At 43.2% G+C, this 15,221-nt stretch overlaps 1 protein-coding gene across 6 annotated transcripts in view; it reads right to left on the bottom strand.

The window, feature by feature from the left end:
* TMEM192 (transmembrane protein 192) overlaps positions 1-14,851 on the bottom strand; it is a 33,219-nt gene extending 18,368 nt beyond the window's left edge. For 4 of the 6 annotated variants that reach the window (XM_081811168.1, XM_081811164.1, XM_081811161.1 and 1 more), the window contains exons 1-2: positions 14,693-14,848; positions 7,476-7,622 (exon numbers count right to left, since the gene is read on the bottom strand). In XM_081811168.1, coding sequence (XP_081667294.1) covers positions 7,476-7,622; positions 14,693-14,719 — 174 coding nt within the window. In that variant the 5' untranslated portion in view covers positions 14,720-14,848. Of the gene's footprint in view, positions 1-7,475; positions 7,623-14,692 lie in introns of all 6 variants that reach the window. The other 2 variants (XM_081811173.1, XM_081811177.1) reach the window with 2 other exon arrangements.
* Between the last annotated feature and the right edge of the window lie 370 nt (positions 14,852-15,221).

The following is a 15,221-nucleotide window of genomic DNA, read 5'->3' as shown; positions in this document are numbered from 1 at the left end:
ATAAAGGTATAATATATGCCCAGCACAGAGCCCAACACAGGGCTGAATTCAGGACCCTGAGATGAAGACCTGAGCTGAGATCAACAGTTGGTCACTTAACTGACTGAGTCACCCAGGTGCCCCTCTTTTTGTATATATTTGTAAGAATTGAATGAAAGGCACTGAGATACACCCATTTATTAACTTGGGGAGAAGGGCTGAAGCAGAGAAAAGGGAAGATACGATTTTATCTTTGTACACTTTGGTAATGTTTTACTTGTAACAATAAGGAAGTTATTTTGTAATTTAACCTTTTTTTTTTTTTAAAGATTTTATTTATTTATTTGACAGAGAAAGACACAGCGAGAGAGGGAACACAAATGGGGAGTGGGAGCGGGAGAAGCAGATTCCCTGCCAAGCAGGGAGCCCGATGCGGGACTCGATCCGGGGACTCCAGGATCATGACCTGAGCCGAAGGCAGTCGCTTAACCAACTGAGCCACCCAGGCGCCCAGGAAGTTATTTTGTAATTTAAAAAATCAAATAAAGAAAAATATAGCATTAGTATTCATCATAAAACATTCAATAGCAGGCAATCCTAGCATATAATAAATCTATTTAAAATATATGTGATTTGGGCGCCTGGGTGGCTCAGATGGTTGAGCGTCTGCCTTCGGCTCGGGTCATGATCTCGGGGTCCTGGGATCGAGTCCCGCATGGGGCTCCCTGCTCCTTGGGAGGCTGCTTCTTGCTCTGCTTCTCTCTCTCTCTCATGAATAAATAAATAAAATCTTTAAAAAAAAAAAAATAAATAAAATAAAATATATGTGATTTGTCTAAGCAATTTGCCAAGAGCAGTCATATTTGCTATGGCAACTCAAGATGCCTATTAGCATAAAGGAAAATTTGAAAGGTCAACGAATTCCTTATACTGGAAAACACTGTACATTGAACCAAACTGATCCATTTTATATAAAGTAGCATACAGATATTTTTGTTTTTTTAAGTTTTTACTTAAATTTCAGTTAACATATAAGGTAATATTAGTTTCAGGTGTACAATATAGTAATTCAACAATTCCATACACCAGCCGGTGCTCATCACAAGTGCACTCCTTAATCCCCCTCACCTAGTTCACGCATCCCCGCCCCCTCCCCGGGAACCATCAGTTTGTTCTCTATAATTAAGTCTCTTTCTTGGTTTGTCTCTCTTTTTTCCCCTTTGCTCATTTGTTTTCTTGCTTAAATTCCACATGCGTGAAATCACATTGGCATTTGTCCTTCTCTATTTTGCTTAGCATAATACTCTCTAGCTCCATCCATGTTGTTGCAAATGACAAGATTTCATTCTTTTTTATGGCTGGGTCATATTCCTAGCCATAAAATATTCTCTTTTTTATCCATTTAACAACTGAGGGACACTTGGGCTCTTTTCATAATTTGGTTATTATAAATAATGCTGCAATAAACATCAACGTAGGGCGCCTGGGTGGCTCAGATGGTTGAGCGTCTGCCTTCGGCTCGGGTCATGATCTCGGGGTCCTGGGATGGGGTCCCGCATCGGGCTCCCTGCTCCTTGGGAGCCTGCTTCTCCCTCTGCCTCTCTCTCTCTGTCTCTAATGAATAAATAAATAAAATCTTTAAAAAAACAAAACAAAACAAAACATCAGGGTACATGTATCCCTTTGAATTAGTGTTTTTGTATTCTTTGGGTAAATACCCAGTAGTGCAATTGCTGGATCATAGGGTAGTTCTATTTTTAACTTTTTGAGGAACCTCCATACTGTTTTCCACAGTGGCTACACCAGTTTGCATTCCTACTAACAGTGTAGGTGGGTTCCTTTTTCTCCGCATCCTCGCCAACAGCTGTTGTTTCCTGTATTACTGATTTTAGCCATTCTGATAGGTGTGAGGTGACAGGTCACTGTAGTTCCGATTTGTATTTCCCTGATAAGTGATGCGAGGCATATTTTCATGTGTCTGTTGGTCATCTGGATGTTTTCTTTGGAGAAATGTCTGTTCATGTCTTCCTGCCCATTTTTTAAATTGGATTTTTTTGGGGGGTGTTGAGTTTTCTAAGTTCTTTATGTATTTTGGATACTAACCCTTTATCAGGTATATCACTGGCAAATATCTTCTCCCATTCTGTAGGTTGCCTTTTAGTTTTGTTGTTTCTTTTGCTGTGCAGAAGTGTTTTATTTTGATATAGTCTCAATAGCTTAACTTGTTTCTCTTGCCTCAGAAGACTTATCTAGAAAAAAGTTGCTATGGCCGATGGCAGAGAAATTACTGCCTGTGCTCTCTTCAGAGTTTTATGGTTTCAGGTCTCACATTTAGGTCTTTCATCCATTTTGAGTTTATTTTTGTGTATGGTGAAAGAGAATGACGCAGTTTCATTCTTTTGTATGTTGCTGTCCAGTTTTCCCAACACATTTGTTGAAGAGACTGTCTTTTTCCCATTCAATATTCTTTCCTGCTTTGTCGAAGATTAATTGACCATATAATTGCGGGTTCATTTCTGGGTTTTCTATTCTGTTCCACTGATCTCTGTGTCTATTTTTGTGCCAGTACCATACTGTCTTGTTCACTACAGCTTTGTAATAGAGCTTGAAGTCCGGTATTGTGATGCCTCCTGCTTTGCTTTGCTTTTTCAAGATTGCTCTGGCTATTCGGGGTCTTCTGTGGTTCCAGACAAATTTTACGATTATTTGTTCCAGCTCTGTGAAAAATGCTGTTGGTATTTTGATAGGGATTGCATTAAATGTGTAGTTTGCTTTGGGTAGTATAGACACTTTAACAGTATTTGTTCTTCCAATCCATGAGCATGGAATGCCTTTCCATTTCTTTATGTCATCTTCCAATTTTTCATCAGTGTTTTAGAGTTTTCAGAGTATAGGTCTTTCACCTCTTTGGTTAGGTTTAGTCCTAGGTATCTTATGGGTTTTGGTGCAATTGTAAATGGCATTGATTCCTTGATTTCTTTCTGCTGCTTCATAATTGGTGTACAGAAATGCAACAGATTTCTGCACATTGATTTTGTATCCTGTCGAATTCATTTATTAGTTCCAGCGTTTTTTGGTGGAGTTTTTCAGGTTTTCTACATAGAGTATCATGTCATGTGCAAATAGTGAAAGTTTTACTTCTTCCTTGCTGATTTGGATGCCTCTCCTTTCTTTTTGTTGTCTGATTGCTGAGGCTAGGACTTCCAGTACTATGTTGAATAAAAGTGGTGAGAGTGGACATCCTTATCTTGTTCTTGGCCATAAAGAAAACCTCAGGTTTTTCCCATTTAGGATGATGTTAACTGTGGGTTTTTCAGATGGCCTTTATTATGTTGAGGTATGTTTCTTCTAGGCCTATTTTGTTGAGGGTTTTTTTAATCACGAATCGATGTTGTACTCTGTCAAATGTTTTTTCTGATCTATTGAAATGATTATATGGTTCTTATTCTTTTTTTAAAAATTAATGTGACGTATCATGTTGATTGATTTAGGAGTATTGAACCACCTCTGCAACCCAGGAATGAATCCCACTTGATCGTGGTGAAGTTTTTTTTTTTTTTTAAGATTTTATTTATTTATTTGACAGAGAGACACAGCGAGAGAGGGAACACAAGCAGGGGGAGTGGGAGAGGGAGAAGCGGGCTTCCCGCCGAGCAGGGAGCCTGATGCGGGGCTCAATCCCAGGACCCTGGGATCATGACCTGAGCCGAAGGCAGACGCTTAACGACTGAGCCACCCAGGTGCCCCGGTGAAGGATTTTTTAAATGTATTGTTGGATTTGGTTTGCTAGTATTTTGTTGAGGATTTTTGCATCTATGTTCATTAGAGATATTGGCCTGTAGTTCTTTGTTGTGGTGTCTTTATCTGGTTTGGGTATCAGGGTAATGCTGGTATTTTTATTTTTTCTTTTTTTTAAGAAATATATATATATTATTTATTTATTTATCTTTAAAGATTTTATTTATTTGACAGAGAGAGCACAAGCAGAAGGAGAGGGAGAAGCAAGCTCCCCCCACTGAGCAGGGACCCCGATGCGGGACTCGATCCCAGGACCCTGAGATCATGACCTGAGCCAAAGGCAGCTGCTTAACCGACTGAGTCACCCAGGCATCCCTTTTTCTTGTTTTTTTTTTTTTTTTTTTAAGACTTTATTTATTTATTTATTTGAGACAGAGAGAATGAGAGACAGAGAGCATGAGAGGGAGGAGGGTCAGAGGGAGAAGCAGACTCCCCGCCGAGCAGGGAGCCCGATGCGGGACTCGATCCCGGGACTCCAGGATCATGACCTGAGCCGAAGGCAGTCGCTTAACCAACTGAGCCACCCAGGCGCCCCCTTTTTTCTTGTTTTTTAACACAAGATTTTCTTAGTCCTAAAATTAGGGCAATCGATCCCATAGTATCGTAGGCAGGCAATTTAATATAAAAAGGTTTTTCAAAGTCATATGTGTGTATGTTTGTGTGTATGCAGGGGGTATAAATACATACAGAGTATGTTACACAAATTAAAGAAATGTTATTAAAAAAAAAGTAAGAAGGGGGCACCTGGGTGGCTCAGTTCTTAAGCGTCTACCTTCAGCTCAGGTCATGATCCCAGCGTCCTGGGATCGAGCCCCACATCAGACTCCCTGCTCGGCGGGAAGCCTGCATCTCCCTCTCCCGCTCCCCCTGCTTGTGTTCCCTCTCTCGCTGTCGCTCTCTCTCTGTCAAATAAATAAATAAAATCTTAAAAAAAAAAAAAAAAAAGTAAGAAGAAAAACAGGCCATAATCCAGGGACCAGGAGGCCACCTCTTCAGCTGATAATCTGGGGATCGGGAAGCCATGGCGGAACCACGCCACACTTACTACAACTACACAAGGAAACAGGATGCACCTCTCTCCTCAGGGTATTCAGTTCTGAATTCAAGTCTATACAGTGTGTGTTACTGGAGCAGCTGCTGAATGAGTCAATGAACCACATTTATTCTCCTCATGAACATGTGGGATTGCTAAGCATATGCGCTCTTGGTTTTTCACATTGTAGCAAAGAATAACTACATTCCCTAGTGCTTCAGATCTCGATAACCAAAATGGAGATGACTAACAGACTAGCTGCAGAGCCATCAATAAGCCTACACCAAGACCATTCACACAGATAGGTTTTTTGTTTGTTTTTCCATTTAGGGGTTTCTTTTTGTATGTGATGTTGAATTTATTGACTTATTTATTTTTATTGCTATAACTGACCTATAACATTGTGTAAGTTTAAGGAGTACAACTTGGCTTTTTGTTTGTGTTTTTTGTTGTTGTTAACTTTTTATCTTATTTTAGTAATCTCTACACCCAATGTGGGGCTCAAACCCACCACCCTGAGATCAAGAGTCATACCCTTCTCCAACTGAGCCAGCCAGAGGCCCCTACAACTTGTTGATTTGATACATTTATATATTGCAATATAATTACCTTCCCAGCATTAGCTAACACCTCTATCACTTCACATAATTACGGCTTCCTTTTTGTGGTAAGAACAATTAAGATATCTAATTTCTTGGCAACACTGAAGTTTATAATACATACAATATGGTTGACTGTAATCACTATCATTTATCTCTAGGACTGATTTATCTACTAGTTGCAACACATGTGTTTTTAAAAATCCCCAGACATTTGGGGAGCCTGGGTGGCTCAGTCGGTTGAGCATCCGACTCTTGATTTCAGCTCAGGTCATGGTCTCAGTGTCGTGGGATCAAGCCCCATGTCGGGCTACACACTGAGGATGGAGCCTGCTTAGGACTCTCTCTCTCTCCCTCTTCCGCTGCCCCCCGTCCCCACTCATGCTCTCTCTCAAAAAAAAAGTCTCCAGACATTTATAATTTTATCATAGTTTAAAATATGGTGCAACAATACGTATTGTTCTGCTGCAACTTGATTTTTCTGCTTGACATTATTTCCTGTGTAGATAAATTGATAAATTTCTGTGTCAACATACAAAGATTTATCTACATCTTTTTTTTTGTTTTAGTAACTGAAAAAGTAATACATGTATATGGCAAAAAAAAAAAAAAACCTCAAATAGTACAAAAGGCAAATACTAAAAATCTATCAGCTGTGCCTTCTACTGAGGCCCTCAGTCCTCTACCTCAGTGGGAACTAGTATTAAAAGGAACTTGTGAATGCTTCTAGAAATTTTCTGTTTATACACAGGAATATACATGTACACCAGCCCTCTCAATTACCTTTTATTTTTTTTTTAAATTTTATCTGTTTGAGAGAGAGAGAGCAAGCACGAGCAGGGGGAGGGGGAGTTTATTGGCCTTAAAAACAGACTGAAAGGAGTCTTTCTAGTCAATAATACGGAGAAATCCATGGAGAAGGATAGAAAATTAAGAATTCTCTTTTTGGATATTTTTAGTGTGAGATGCCCTTTAGACATCTCAGACGCTTAACCGACTGAGCCACCCAGCCACCCTGCAATCATCTTTTAAAATGTGCAAATAGGAACATTCTGCGCAATCCTGAATGTATACCTGTGTTTGTGAACACTCAACAATGTAAGTGTGAAGACTGGTCTAAATCAATAGATACATATCCACCCTGTTTCATTTTCAACAGGTGCAGAGCATTCCTTCATATGGATGGGACATCAGTGTCCTCTGAATGGTGGTCGTTGCAATATCTTAATATTACAGACAACAGGGCGCCTGGGTGGCTCAGTTGGTTAAGCGACTGCCTTCGGCTCAGGTCATGATCCCGGGGTCCTGGGATCGAGTCCCACATCGGGCTCCCTGCTCTGCGGGGAGCCTGCTTCTCCCCCTCCCACTCCCCCTGCTTGTGTTCCCTCTCTCGCTGTGTCTCTCTGTCAAATAAATAATAAAAATAAAATCTTAAAAAAAAAAAATTACAGGGGCGCCTGGGTGGCTCAGTTGGTTAAGCGACTGCCTTCGGCTCAGGTCATGATCCTGGAGTCCCGGGATCAAGTCCCACATCAGGCTCCCTGCTTAGCAGGGAGTCTGTTTCTCCCTCTGACCCTCCTCCCTCTCATGCTCTCTGTCTCTCATTCTCTCTCTCGCAAATAAATAAAAAACAATCTTAAAAAAAAAAAAAATTACAGACAACATTACTATTATCAACAATATCCTTGGGGTGCCTGGGTGGCTCAGTCGGCTAAGTGTCTGCCTTTGGCTCAGGTCATGATCCCAGGGTCCTGGGATCGAGCCCCGCATCAGGCTCCCTGCTCAGCGGGAGACCTGCTTCTCCCTCTCCCACTCCCCCTGCTTGTGTTCCCTCTCTCGATGTCTCTCTGTCAAATAAATAAATAAAATCTTAAAAAAAAAAAAAATACAATATCCTTACATGTGTGCAAATATATCGACAGTAAATTCTTTGACGTAGAGAGATAAGTAAAAAAGTATGCACATTTTAAATGTTGATAGATGTGGCCAAACTGCCCTCTGCAGAGCTTATATATATTTTTAAGAACATTACCTCTGTATGGATTACTTTGTCCCAGCCAACTTACATGTATTAATAAGAGAAGATTTGCTATGATGACTGTAGGAAGAGGATGGAATCTGGGTCTAAACTGGGCATGTAATGAATGATGTGGGAGATGCTGGGTGTCCAGAAGGGGGTCATCTTCAATACTTTGGGTGAGATCCAAAGAACCCTGAGGTACAGAAAAACAGAAGCAAACTATAATCACCACTTTCTAGATTATGTTTCTAAGACAAATCTATTAAATTCTAAAGCATTAAATACCATTACACAAGTTAGAGGCAAGAAAAATACACTCCCTACCTAAAGCCAATTTAAAAATATCATAAACTTCTAGGGCGCCTGGGTGGCTCAGTTGGTTAAGCGACTGCCTTCGGCTCAGGTCATGATCCTGGAGTCCCGGGATCGAGTCCCACATCGGGCTCCCTGCTCAGCGGGGGGTCTGCTTCCCCCTCTGCCCTCTTCCCTCTCGTGCTCTCTGTCTCTCATTCTCTCTCTCAAATAAATAAATAAAATCTTTAAAAAAAAAATCATAAACTTCTAGGTAACTACTGTATACAAACTGGTGAAAACAAGTATTAAAATGGGTAGAGGAAATCTTACTTCAGTTATCTTCAAATGAGGTAATATATAATGAGGTTAAAGCAAACAATTTTTTCTTTAAGTTCTCAAAACTTAGATTTGATTTATCTAACATTAGATTATTGATGAAATAATTACATATGGTTGCAATTCTTAAACTACATCTTGATGTTTGGAAAGTTGGTGGAGGCTTTATTAAACTTTCAGTTATGATAGAAATGTTTTAGAGAAGGAAACAGAACACCCTGATAGATCCTCAAGGAGACTTTAGTTTATAGATACGGGTTCTCAATGAAAACAACCAGTTGCAAAGTCCCTGACGTAGCTGATGGGGTTGAGCTGAAACCTAAAAATTCCGTTTGTCTTATTTAAAGGTATTGTCTCGACAGGAACAGTACTATCAGGTCTCTGGTACGTATAACCATCTCTTAATCTCAGACCCTTGCTGAAAACTATTATATATAAGGTACTAGAAGATAAAAAAATACAAAATGTAATCCAAAAGATTACATTTTCATTGGGGAGGCTAGGGATAAAGGCATACAGGATGAAATAATATTATAAGTGAGCTAACTGGACAAAAATAATATGGAAATAAAGATTTCATCAGAAAAAGGGAAGCCTGAGAATAGCATTTGGAAAGAGAGGATAAAGCTTCTTTGGAAGGGGTAGAGTGAGACAAATGGTATAGGGATGGTTTCTGGGCACCAGATTACAAAGATAAAAAGTAATAATCTGGAGCCTAACTCAGATCTGGGGCGGCCTTCTCAGTCTCCAAACTCAGGCTTTCAGTGCTGCTCTACAATTTTTTTTTTCATTCAATGCCTACATATAGCTTCCTGTTTAGTTTGCTGTAACTTACGGTATGATTCTGATTATTTCTGTTCTTTTCAAGACTCCTCTGCCTCTAGCTCTCTCTCAGGCAGCAGATGTCCCAGTCTCCACGGCGCTTCCCTTGGCTACCATCTGTGCATCCTTCCAGGCCCCGCGGGGGCAGTTCCCACAGGTAGCCTCCCTGGGCATCCAAGCATCTGGATCATGCCACACCTCCAGGCCTTCCCACACATTTGGTGCTCATACTATCATACTATCCTGTGATGGTCTTATTTCTTACCTATCCTCCCCAGTAGATTTCATGAGACTCACAAACTCCCCATCACTTATTTGTCTTTGTAATCCTAGCACCCAATAGTGACTCAGGGTTGGCACCCAGGGAACAGATGATGAACAAATGACGGTTCCAAACCTATCTCGGCAGTGTTCCTAACTCAGTTAGGGTTTCATCAAAGACCTGGGCTAATCAGGAGAGATTATCGGGAGCTGTGGGGAGAATCAGCTCTGACTAGACAGAAAGGCATAAGTACTGTGGTTACAGGCAAGCTCCTAGGGCAAACTGCCTGGGTTCAGACACAAGTTCTCCTCCTTCCTAGCGGTGAGCAAGTTACTTCATCTCCATGCCTTTTTCGGCGTCTCAGGAAACAGAGTTCTAATAGCACCCGTTTCATAGCTTTAGTGGGAAGATTAAATAAGTTACTATTCATAAAAGTGCCAGAACACTGCCTGGTACAGACATGGCAGTCAGTAAGTTTTAGCCCTATTGTCTTGAACACTTGTCTTCCCTTGCTCCCCACATAAAATGCCTTACCACTGACTCCTAGATCTGTTCCTGCTTCTCTGTTCTCACTCTTCAGCCCAGGCCCCATCACTTCTCATGGCCTCTCCCCTCCAGTCTCCAGATCTTAGCAACCTCTTGCTGCAGTCGGATGCCTTCTAACATGAACATTCACGTTTCTCTCCCCCAAAACTTGAGTCCCTCCCCATTAGCCTCAGGACAACGTTCAAATTCTTAGTCTGGCGCTCTGTTTTACAATCCATTCCCAAGCTACTTTTTGGGACTTGCCTCTCGTTATTTCTCTCTTCTTCCTGATGCTGACTGCTGATGCGCCCATCTCTCACAAAACTCTTTCAGTCCCTGTGCCTTACTTCCTTCTGCCCACGTGTCAATGCTTGTCTTAGCAAAAACACTGGCTTCTCTGATGCCTCAACACTGTTCCTACTGCCCTTTGCATCCAACACTGCACTTTTCATGTCCCCAAGTTTGACTTGGGTCTATTTTATATCTCCCGTATGTCTTTTTACCCTTTGGAACATACAGAAAGTGGTTGTAATTTTTTAATGTTCCTGTCTGCTATTTCTAGCGTGTCATTTCTGAATCAGTTTCAACTGACTTTTATGTCATACTTTCCTGCCTTTTGCATGCTTGATAATTTTTTTCAACTTCACTGAGATACAGTCGATGGGGGCGCCTGGGTGGCTCAGTCGTTAAGCGTCTGCCTTCGGCTCAGGTCATGATCCCAGGGTCCTGGGATCAAGCCCCGCATCGGGCTCCCTGCTCAGCGGGAAGCCTGCTTCTCCCTCTCCCACTCCCCCTGCTTGTGTTCCCTCTCTCGCTGTCTCTGTCAAATAAATAAATAAATAAATAAATAAATCTTTAAAAAAAAAAAACAAACAAACCGGGGCGCCTGGGTGGCTCAGATGGTTAAGCGTCTGCCTTCAGCTCAGGTCATGATCCTGGGGTCCTGGGATCGAGCCCCACGTCCGGCTCCTGGCTCAGCGGGGAGCCTGCTTCTCCCTCTGCCTCTCCCCCTGCTCGTGCTCTCTCTCTCTCTGTATCTCTGTGTCTCGAATGAATAAATAAAATCTTAAAAAAAAAACAACTAATAATGTAATGAATGGTGATTAACATAAGAAAAAAAAAGATAGTCGACATATAGCTTTGTGTAAGTTTAAAGTGCACCATGAGTTAATTTGATGCACACCTTTACCATGTCACATAATCATCAATGCCTGATAATTTTGGATTGGATGCAAGACTTCCTGATTTATCTCTTTGGGTGCTGGACAGTTTTGCATTCTTATAAATATTCTTGAGCTTTTTTTCTGGAATGCAGTTAAGTTACTTGGAAACAGTGTGATCTTTTTGGTCTTGCTTTTAAGACTTATTATTAGGTGGGACCACAGCCATGTTTAGCCTAAGGCTAATTTCTCCCCCACTATGAAGGTAAGACTTCTGTGAGCACCTCGTACCCTGTGAATTATGGAGTTTCCAGTCGGGCTGGTGGACTAGGCACTATGCCCAGCCCTGTGTGAGCACTAAGTACTGCCTCTTCTAATCATTTCAGGTGGTTCCTTTCCAGGCTATGGGCAACATCCTCACAGGCCCGGTCGGACCAAGCAGGACTCTGCTGACTCCGAAGGGGACTCTGCACATTTTCACTTCTCCCTCTGTGCCTCTCTCCTCTCCAGGTACTGCCATGTGAACTCCAGTTGCCTCAGTCTCCCCAGACTCTCAGCTCCATCTCCTCAAATCAGGGAGCCTGCTGACCTCTGCCGGGGCACCCTTTCCTGTCACAGCCCGCAGACTCTCTCAGGGTGGTCAGCGGGGGGGCAACCATCTGACTGTCTCCCTGCTCTCGGAAAGCACTGTCCTTCACTGCCCGATGTTCAACAGCTCAGAAAGTGTTGTTTCATATACTGTATGTAGTTTTTGGTTACTTCAGGCAGAAGGATGAATCCAGTCCCTGCTACACGGTGCCGGCTAGGAACAGAAGTCCCTACCGCACTCTCACACGTGTCTCTGTTACAACCTCCAATACTAACCACAAGGTAACAAAGTGGTTGGAAGAGTGTGCTTCACAAGGGCAGAGACTGTTCTGTATATTCCTTATACCTTTAGCACCTAACACAGAGTAGGTGCTCAATGTGTGTGTGGAGTGAATGAAAGACCGCCCAACTTCTTGTGGGGCCTGAGAATCTAAACAAAGCTGGCCTTGAAACCTTAACTGTAAGACTACTGTCAATTTGTCTCCCATTTACCTCCCTTTCATGCACCCCTCCCCTAGCCTAAATGACCTTTCTGGAGTGCCCCACAAATATCCTTCTTATATTTTTCAGAATCCACACAAGACTTAAGTTCTCTATAAAACTTGTCCTGCCGGGGCGCCTGGCTGATTCAGTAGGTTAAGCGTCAGACTCTTGATTTTGCCTCAGGTCACGATCTCAGGGTTGAGATGAAGCCCCCAGTCCTCTCCGTGCTGGGTGTGGAGCCAGCTTAAGATTCTCTCTCTCTCCCCCACCCTCTCTAAAAACCAAAACCAAAACCAAAAAAAAAAACAACTTGTCCTGCCAACTATTTTCTTTCTACTTTAAAACTGCTATAAAATGTACTGCTCATAATATTAATTTGAAATAGTTTTTTTTTTTTTAAGATTTTATTTATTTACTTGAGAGAGCAAGCAAGAGTGAGCAAGAGTGACCAAGAGAGCATGTGCAGGGGTGGAGGGGCAGAGGGAGAGGGAGAAACAGACACCCCGCTGAGCAGGGGGCTCCATGTGGGGCTCGATCCCAGGACCCTGGGACCATGACCTGAGCCGAAGGCAGACACTTAACCCACTGAGCCACCAAGGCACCCCTAATTTGGAATATTTCTTATGCTATCTTGTTTTTTTCCTTTTTAATGTACATACCTTTTATTTCTCCTGACTACACTGAAGGGGTTGGAGACTGTAATATGGTTTCTTCTCTATGTCACTTATTAGATGTTCAGTAAATACAGTGTATTTGGTGGCTGTATCAAATACACTGTCCAGTATATTCCATAGGAAATGTAGAATAACCATACAAACAATGCCTCATCACTCTCAGATGGCAACTCACCATCTCCATGTGAAAGGTAAAAGACAACTCCTGAATCCAAATAATTTCTTCACTTACACTGTTAATAACTACATCAAACCTGTACAAGATATCCGTAGTTTTGCCCACATGGATCTCTTTCCTCTTCTTTTGTGACAATAAATCCATCTCCTCTGGAGACTCACTGTCTACCTCTGCATTAAGTCTCAATGGGAACATCCTTCAATACTTTTCACCCTCCTCTGACAAGGTTGAACCTCTGGCCTCTCGTGGAACCTCAGTGGGCTGGACAATTCAATTCTTTCTGTGAGTAACAAACCAAAGGGAGACCATTCCAGGGCAGACTCTGAAAGGACCCCTGTCACTTAGATCCCTTGAGCCGCCCTTGTTTGTTCTCCTTTCAGAGGTGTAGGTGTTCATCCACCCTGTATCATTTCAAAGAAATTCCTTTCTTCCTTAAATCAGCTAGAGTTGGTTTCACAGCTTGCAAACAATGAACTCTAACTGAAAAGCCTTTGCCTCTGTTAGCTCTTTTAAGCATCTAGGTCTACGGCATACACCATATGTTTAGGTTTTTACTGAATGGTAGAAATCATATCCACAAAGTACCCAATACAGGCAACTTGCTCGGATCTAAAGTGATTTAGGTATGTAACTGTTGGTGAAACATTAATCTCCAATTGTTTGGTGGAACAGATTTCTAGAATTGTACTCATCCTAAAGGTAAAAGCTACAGATTCAAGAACCTGGGGCAACTTAGCATCAACCAAGAAGCATTTACTGCACACATTTTTCTAAGAGTTTCTCATTTTCCTCAGATTTTTCCCCATACATTTCAGCTTATGAATCTCACCCTTAAAAATTCAGAAACAATGATTTTTTTTCTTCAAATGTATATGAATGTCAAATCTACTTTCATGTCTTACAGGTAGTTTTCCATTTTCTCAACTGAAAAAAAATGGAAAGTTTTAGTCTTATCATTAGAAATTGTCTGGTTCTTAGTTAAGATACTTTAACTGGGGTTGCTACTTACGCCAAAATCTAAGGTCTTGTAGGGCTGGGACTGTTAATGTGTCTTGCCTGATGCCCCTAATTCAGTGACAGGATCACAGTAATATTCCTATTAATGTATTAATCCAAATTAGTGCTTTAACGTTAACTATCAACTTGCATTTCTCAAGGGTAAATTTTATTACCTGTCAATGAGGCAAACCAGTTAATTCTGGGCACATTACACGTTTCCCCTAAAAATGTTTTAATATGCTTAAGCAAAGATTTCACTCTGTACTATATAGATTGTAAACTAGGCCTTTGTTTTTGTTTTGTTTTTAGCAATCTGGTTTGGATCCATTAAGTAAGGCGATTTAAAAATCCTTCCATGCCTATCACGCTTACATTCAAAGTATCACGACACTGTTTTTCTCCAATGCGGGTTTCTAGGCAATGATAGCGACAGGTCCGCCCGTGGGACGCCGGCGGCCGGTCTGCATGTCGCAGCTGCTCCGGATCCAAAGCCCTCTAAAGCCACGACGAGGGAGACTGGCCCCCTGCGCCCCCGGACGTGTGAGCGGAGCCAAGCGGCCCGGCTCAGAGAAGCGCCCCGAGTGAGGGCTGTCAGGCCAGACGCGCATCACGTGAAGCTCCCAGTTCCGGGATCAAAGACGCGCGCCGCACGGGAGCTGGGCGCCCGCCAGGGACCCCGCATCCGCGCACCCACCGCCCAACAGCCCACCCGGCCTCCACCCGGGAAAATAAGCCCAGAGCCGGCGCGTCGCGGACCCCACCGCCTGCTGGGTATCTTGTCCCAGGACCCCGCGCCCCTCGGCAGCCCCGCGCAGGAAGCACCGCCTCCGGCCGCGGCCGCACCGGTTAAGGGTGGCTTCCCCCGGCAGTCTCCGCCCCGCGCGCCCAGCAAGGGAAGAAAGGGGTTCCGGGGCCAGCCTCCCTCCACTTCCGCGCACTCACGTCCTCCATCCTGCCCCTCGAAGCCATTTCCCGGAGCCTGAGGCCGAAGCCCCGGCCGGCTAGGCGGGCCTTTCCACTTGCTCCCCGCGCAGCCGGCCCAGGAAAATTGCCACCTTCTAGGACTTAGCCTCCCCCACTTCAGACACACTCCTCCTGCTCCCGCCCCGCCTCCGGCTGGCCCCGAACCCCGCCTCCTCACTCCCGATTGGCCTAGGTGTGGGGGCGTGTCCCGCCCTGAAACCCGGTCCGTGGGCCGCAAGGACTGCACCCGCCACCTGGTTTCCCGGGATTCCAGCAATCTCCGCTCAGGTCTGCTATTGGCCAGAGACTTGGGCGTTAAATGTTGCGTTCCGAATCCAAGAATTTTAACTATTTTTGCCGCCACTTGCTTCTTTTTAAAACATTAACTTTTTCCGGTCTTCCTTAGTTTTTGTTTGCAAGCACGGCTCCATGCATAAGTAGAACCAGCTATAGAATCCTAGCGCTGCCATTTATAACTCGAAACTCCACCAGTAGAGTGATACGCCGA

This window comes from Leptonychotes weddellii, chromosome 2 (genome assembly GCF_054177405.1).
Source record: "Leptonychotes weddellii isolate Sample4059 chromosome 2, ASM5417740v2, whole genome shotgun sequence".
NCBI lineage: Eukaryota > Metazoa > Chordata > Mammalia > Carnivora > Phocidae > Leptonychotes > Leptonychotes weddellii.
Note: the sequence above shows the minus strand (reverse complement) of the source record. Positions and strands in the feature narration are given on the sequence as shown.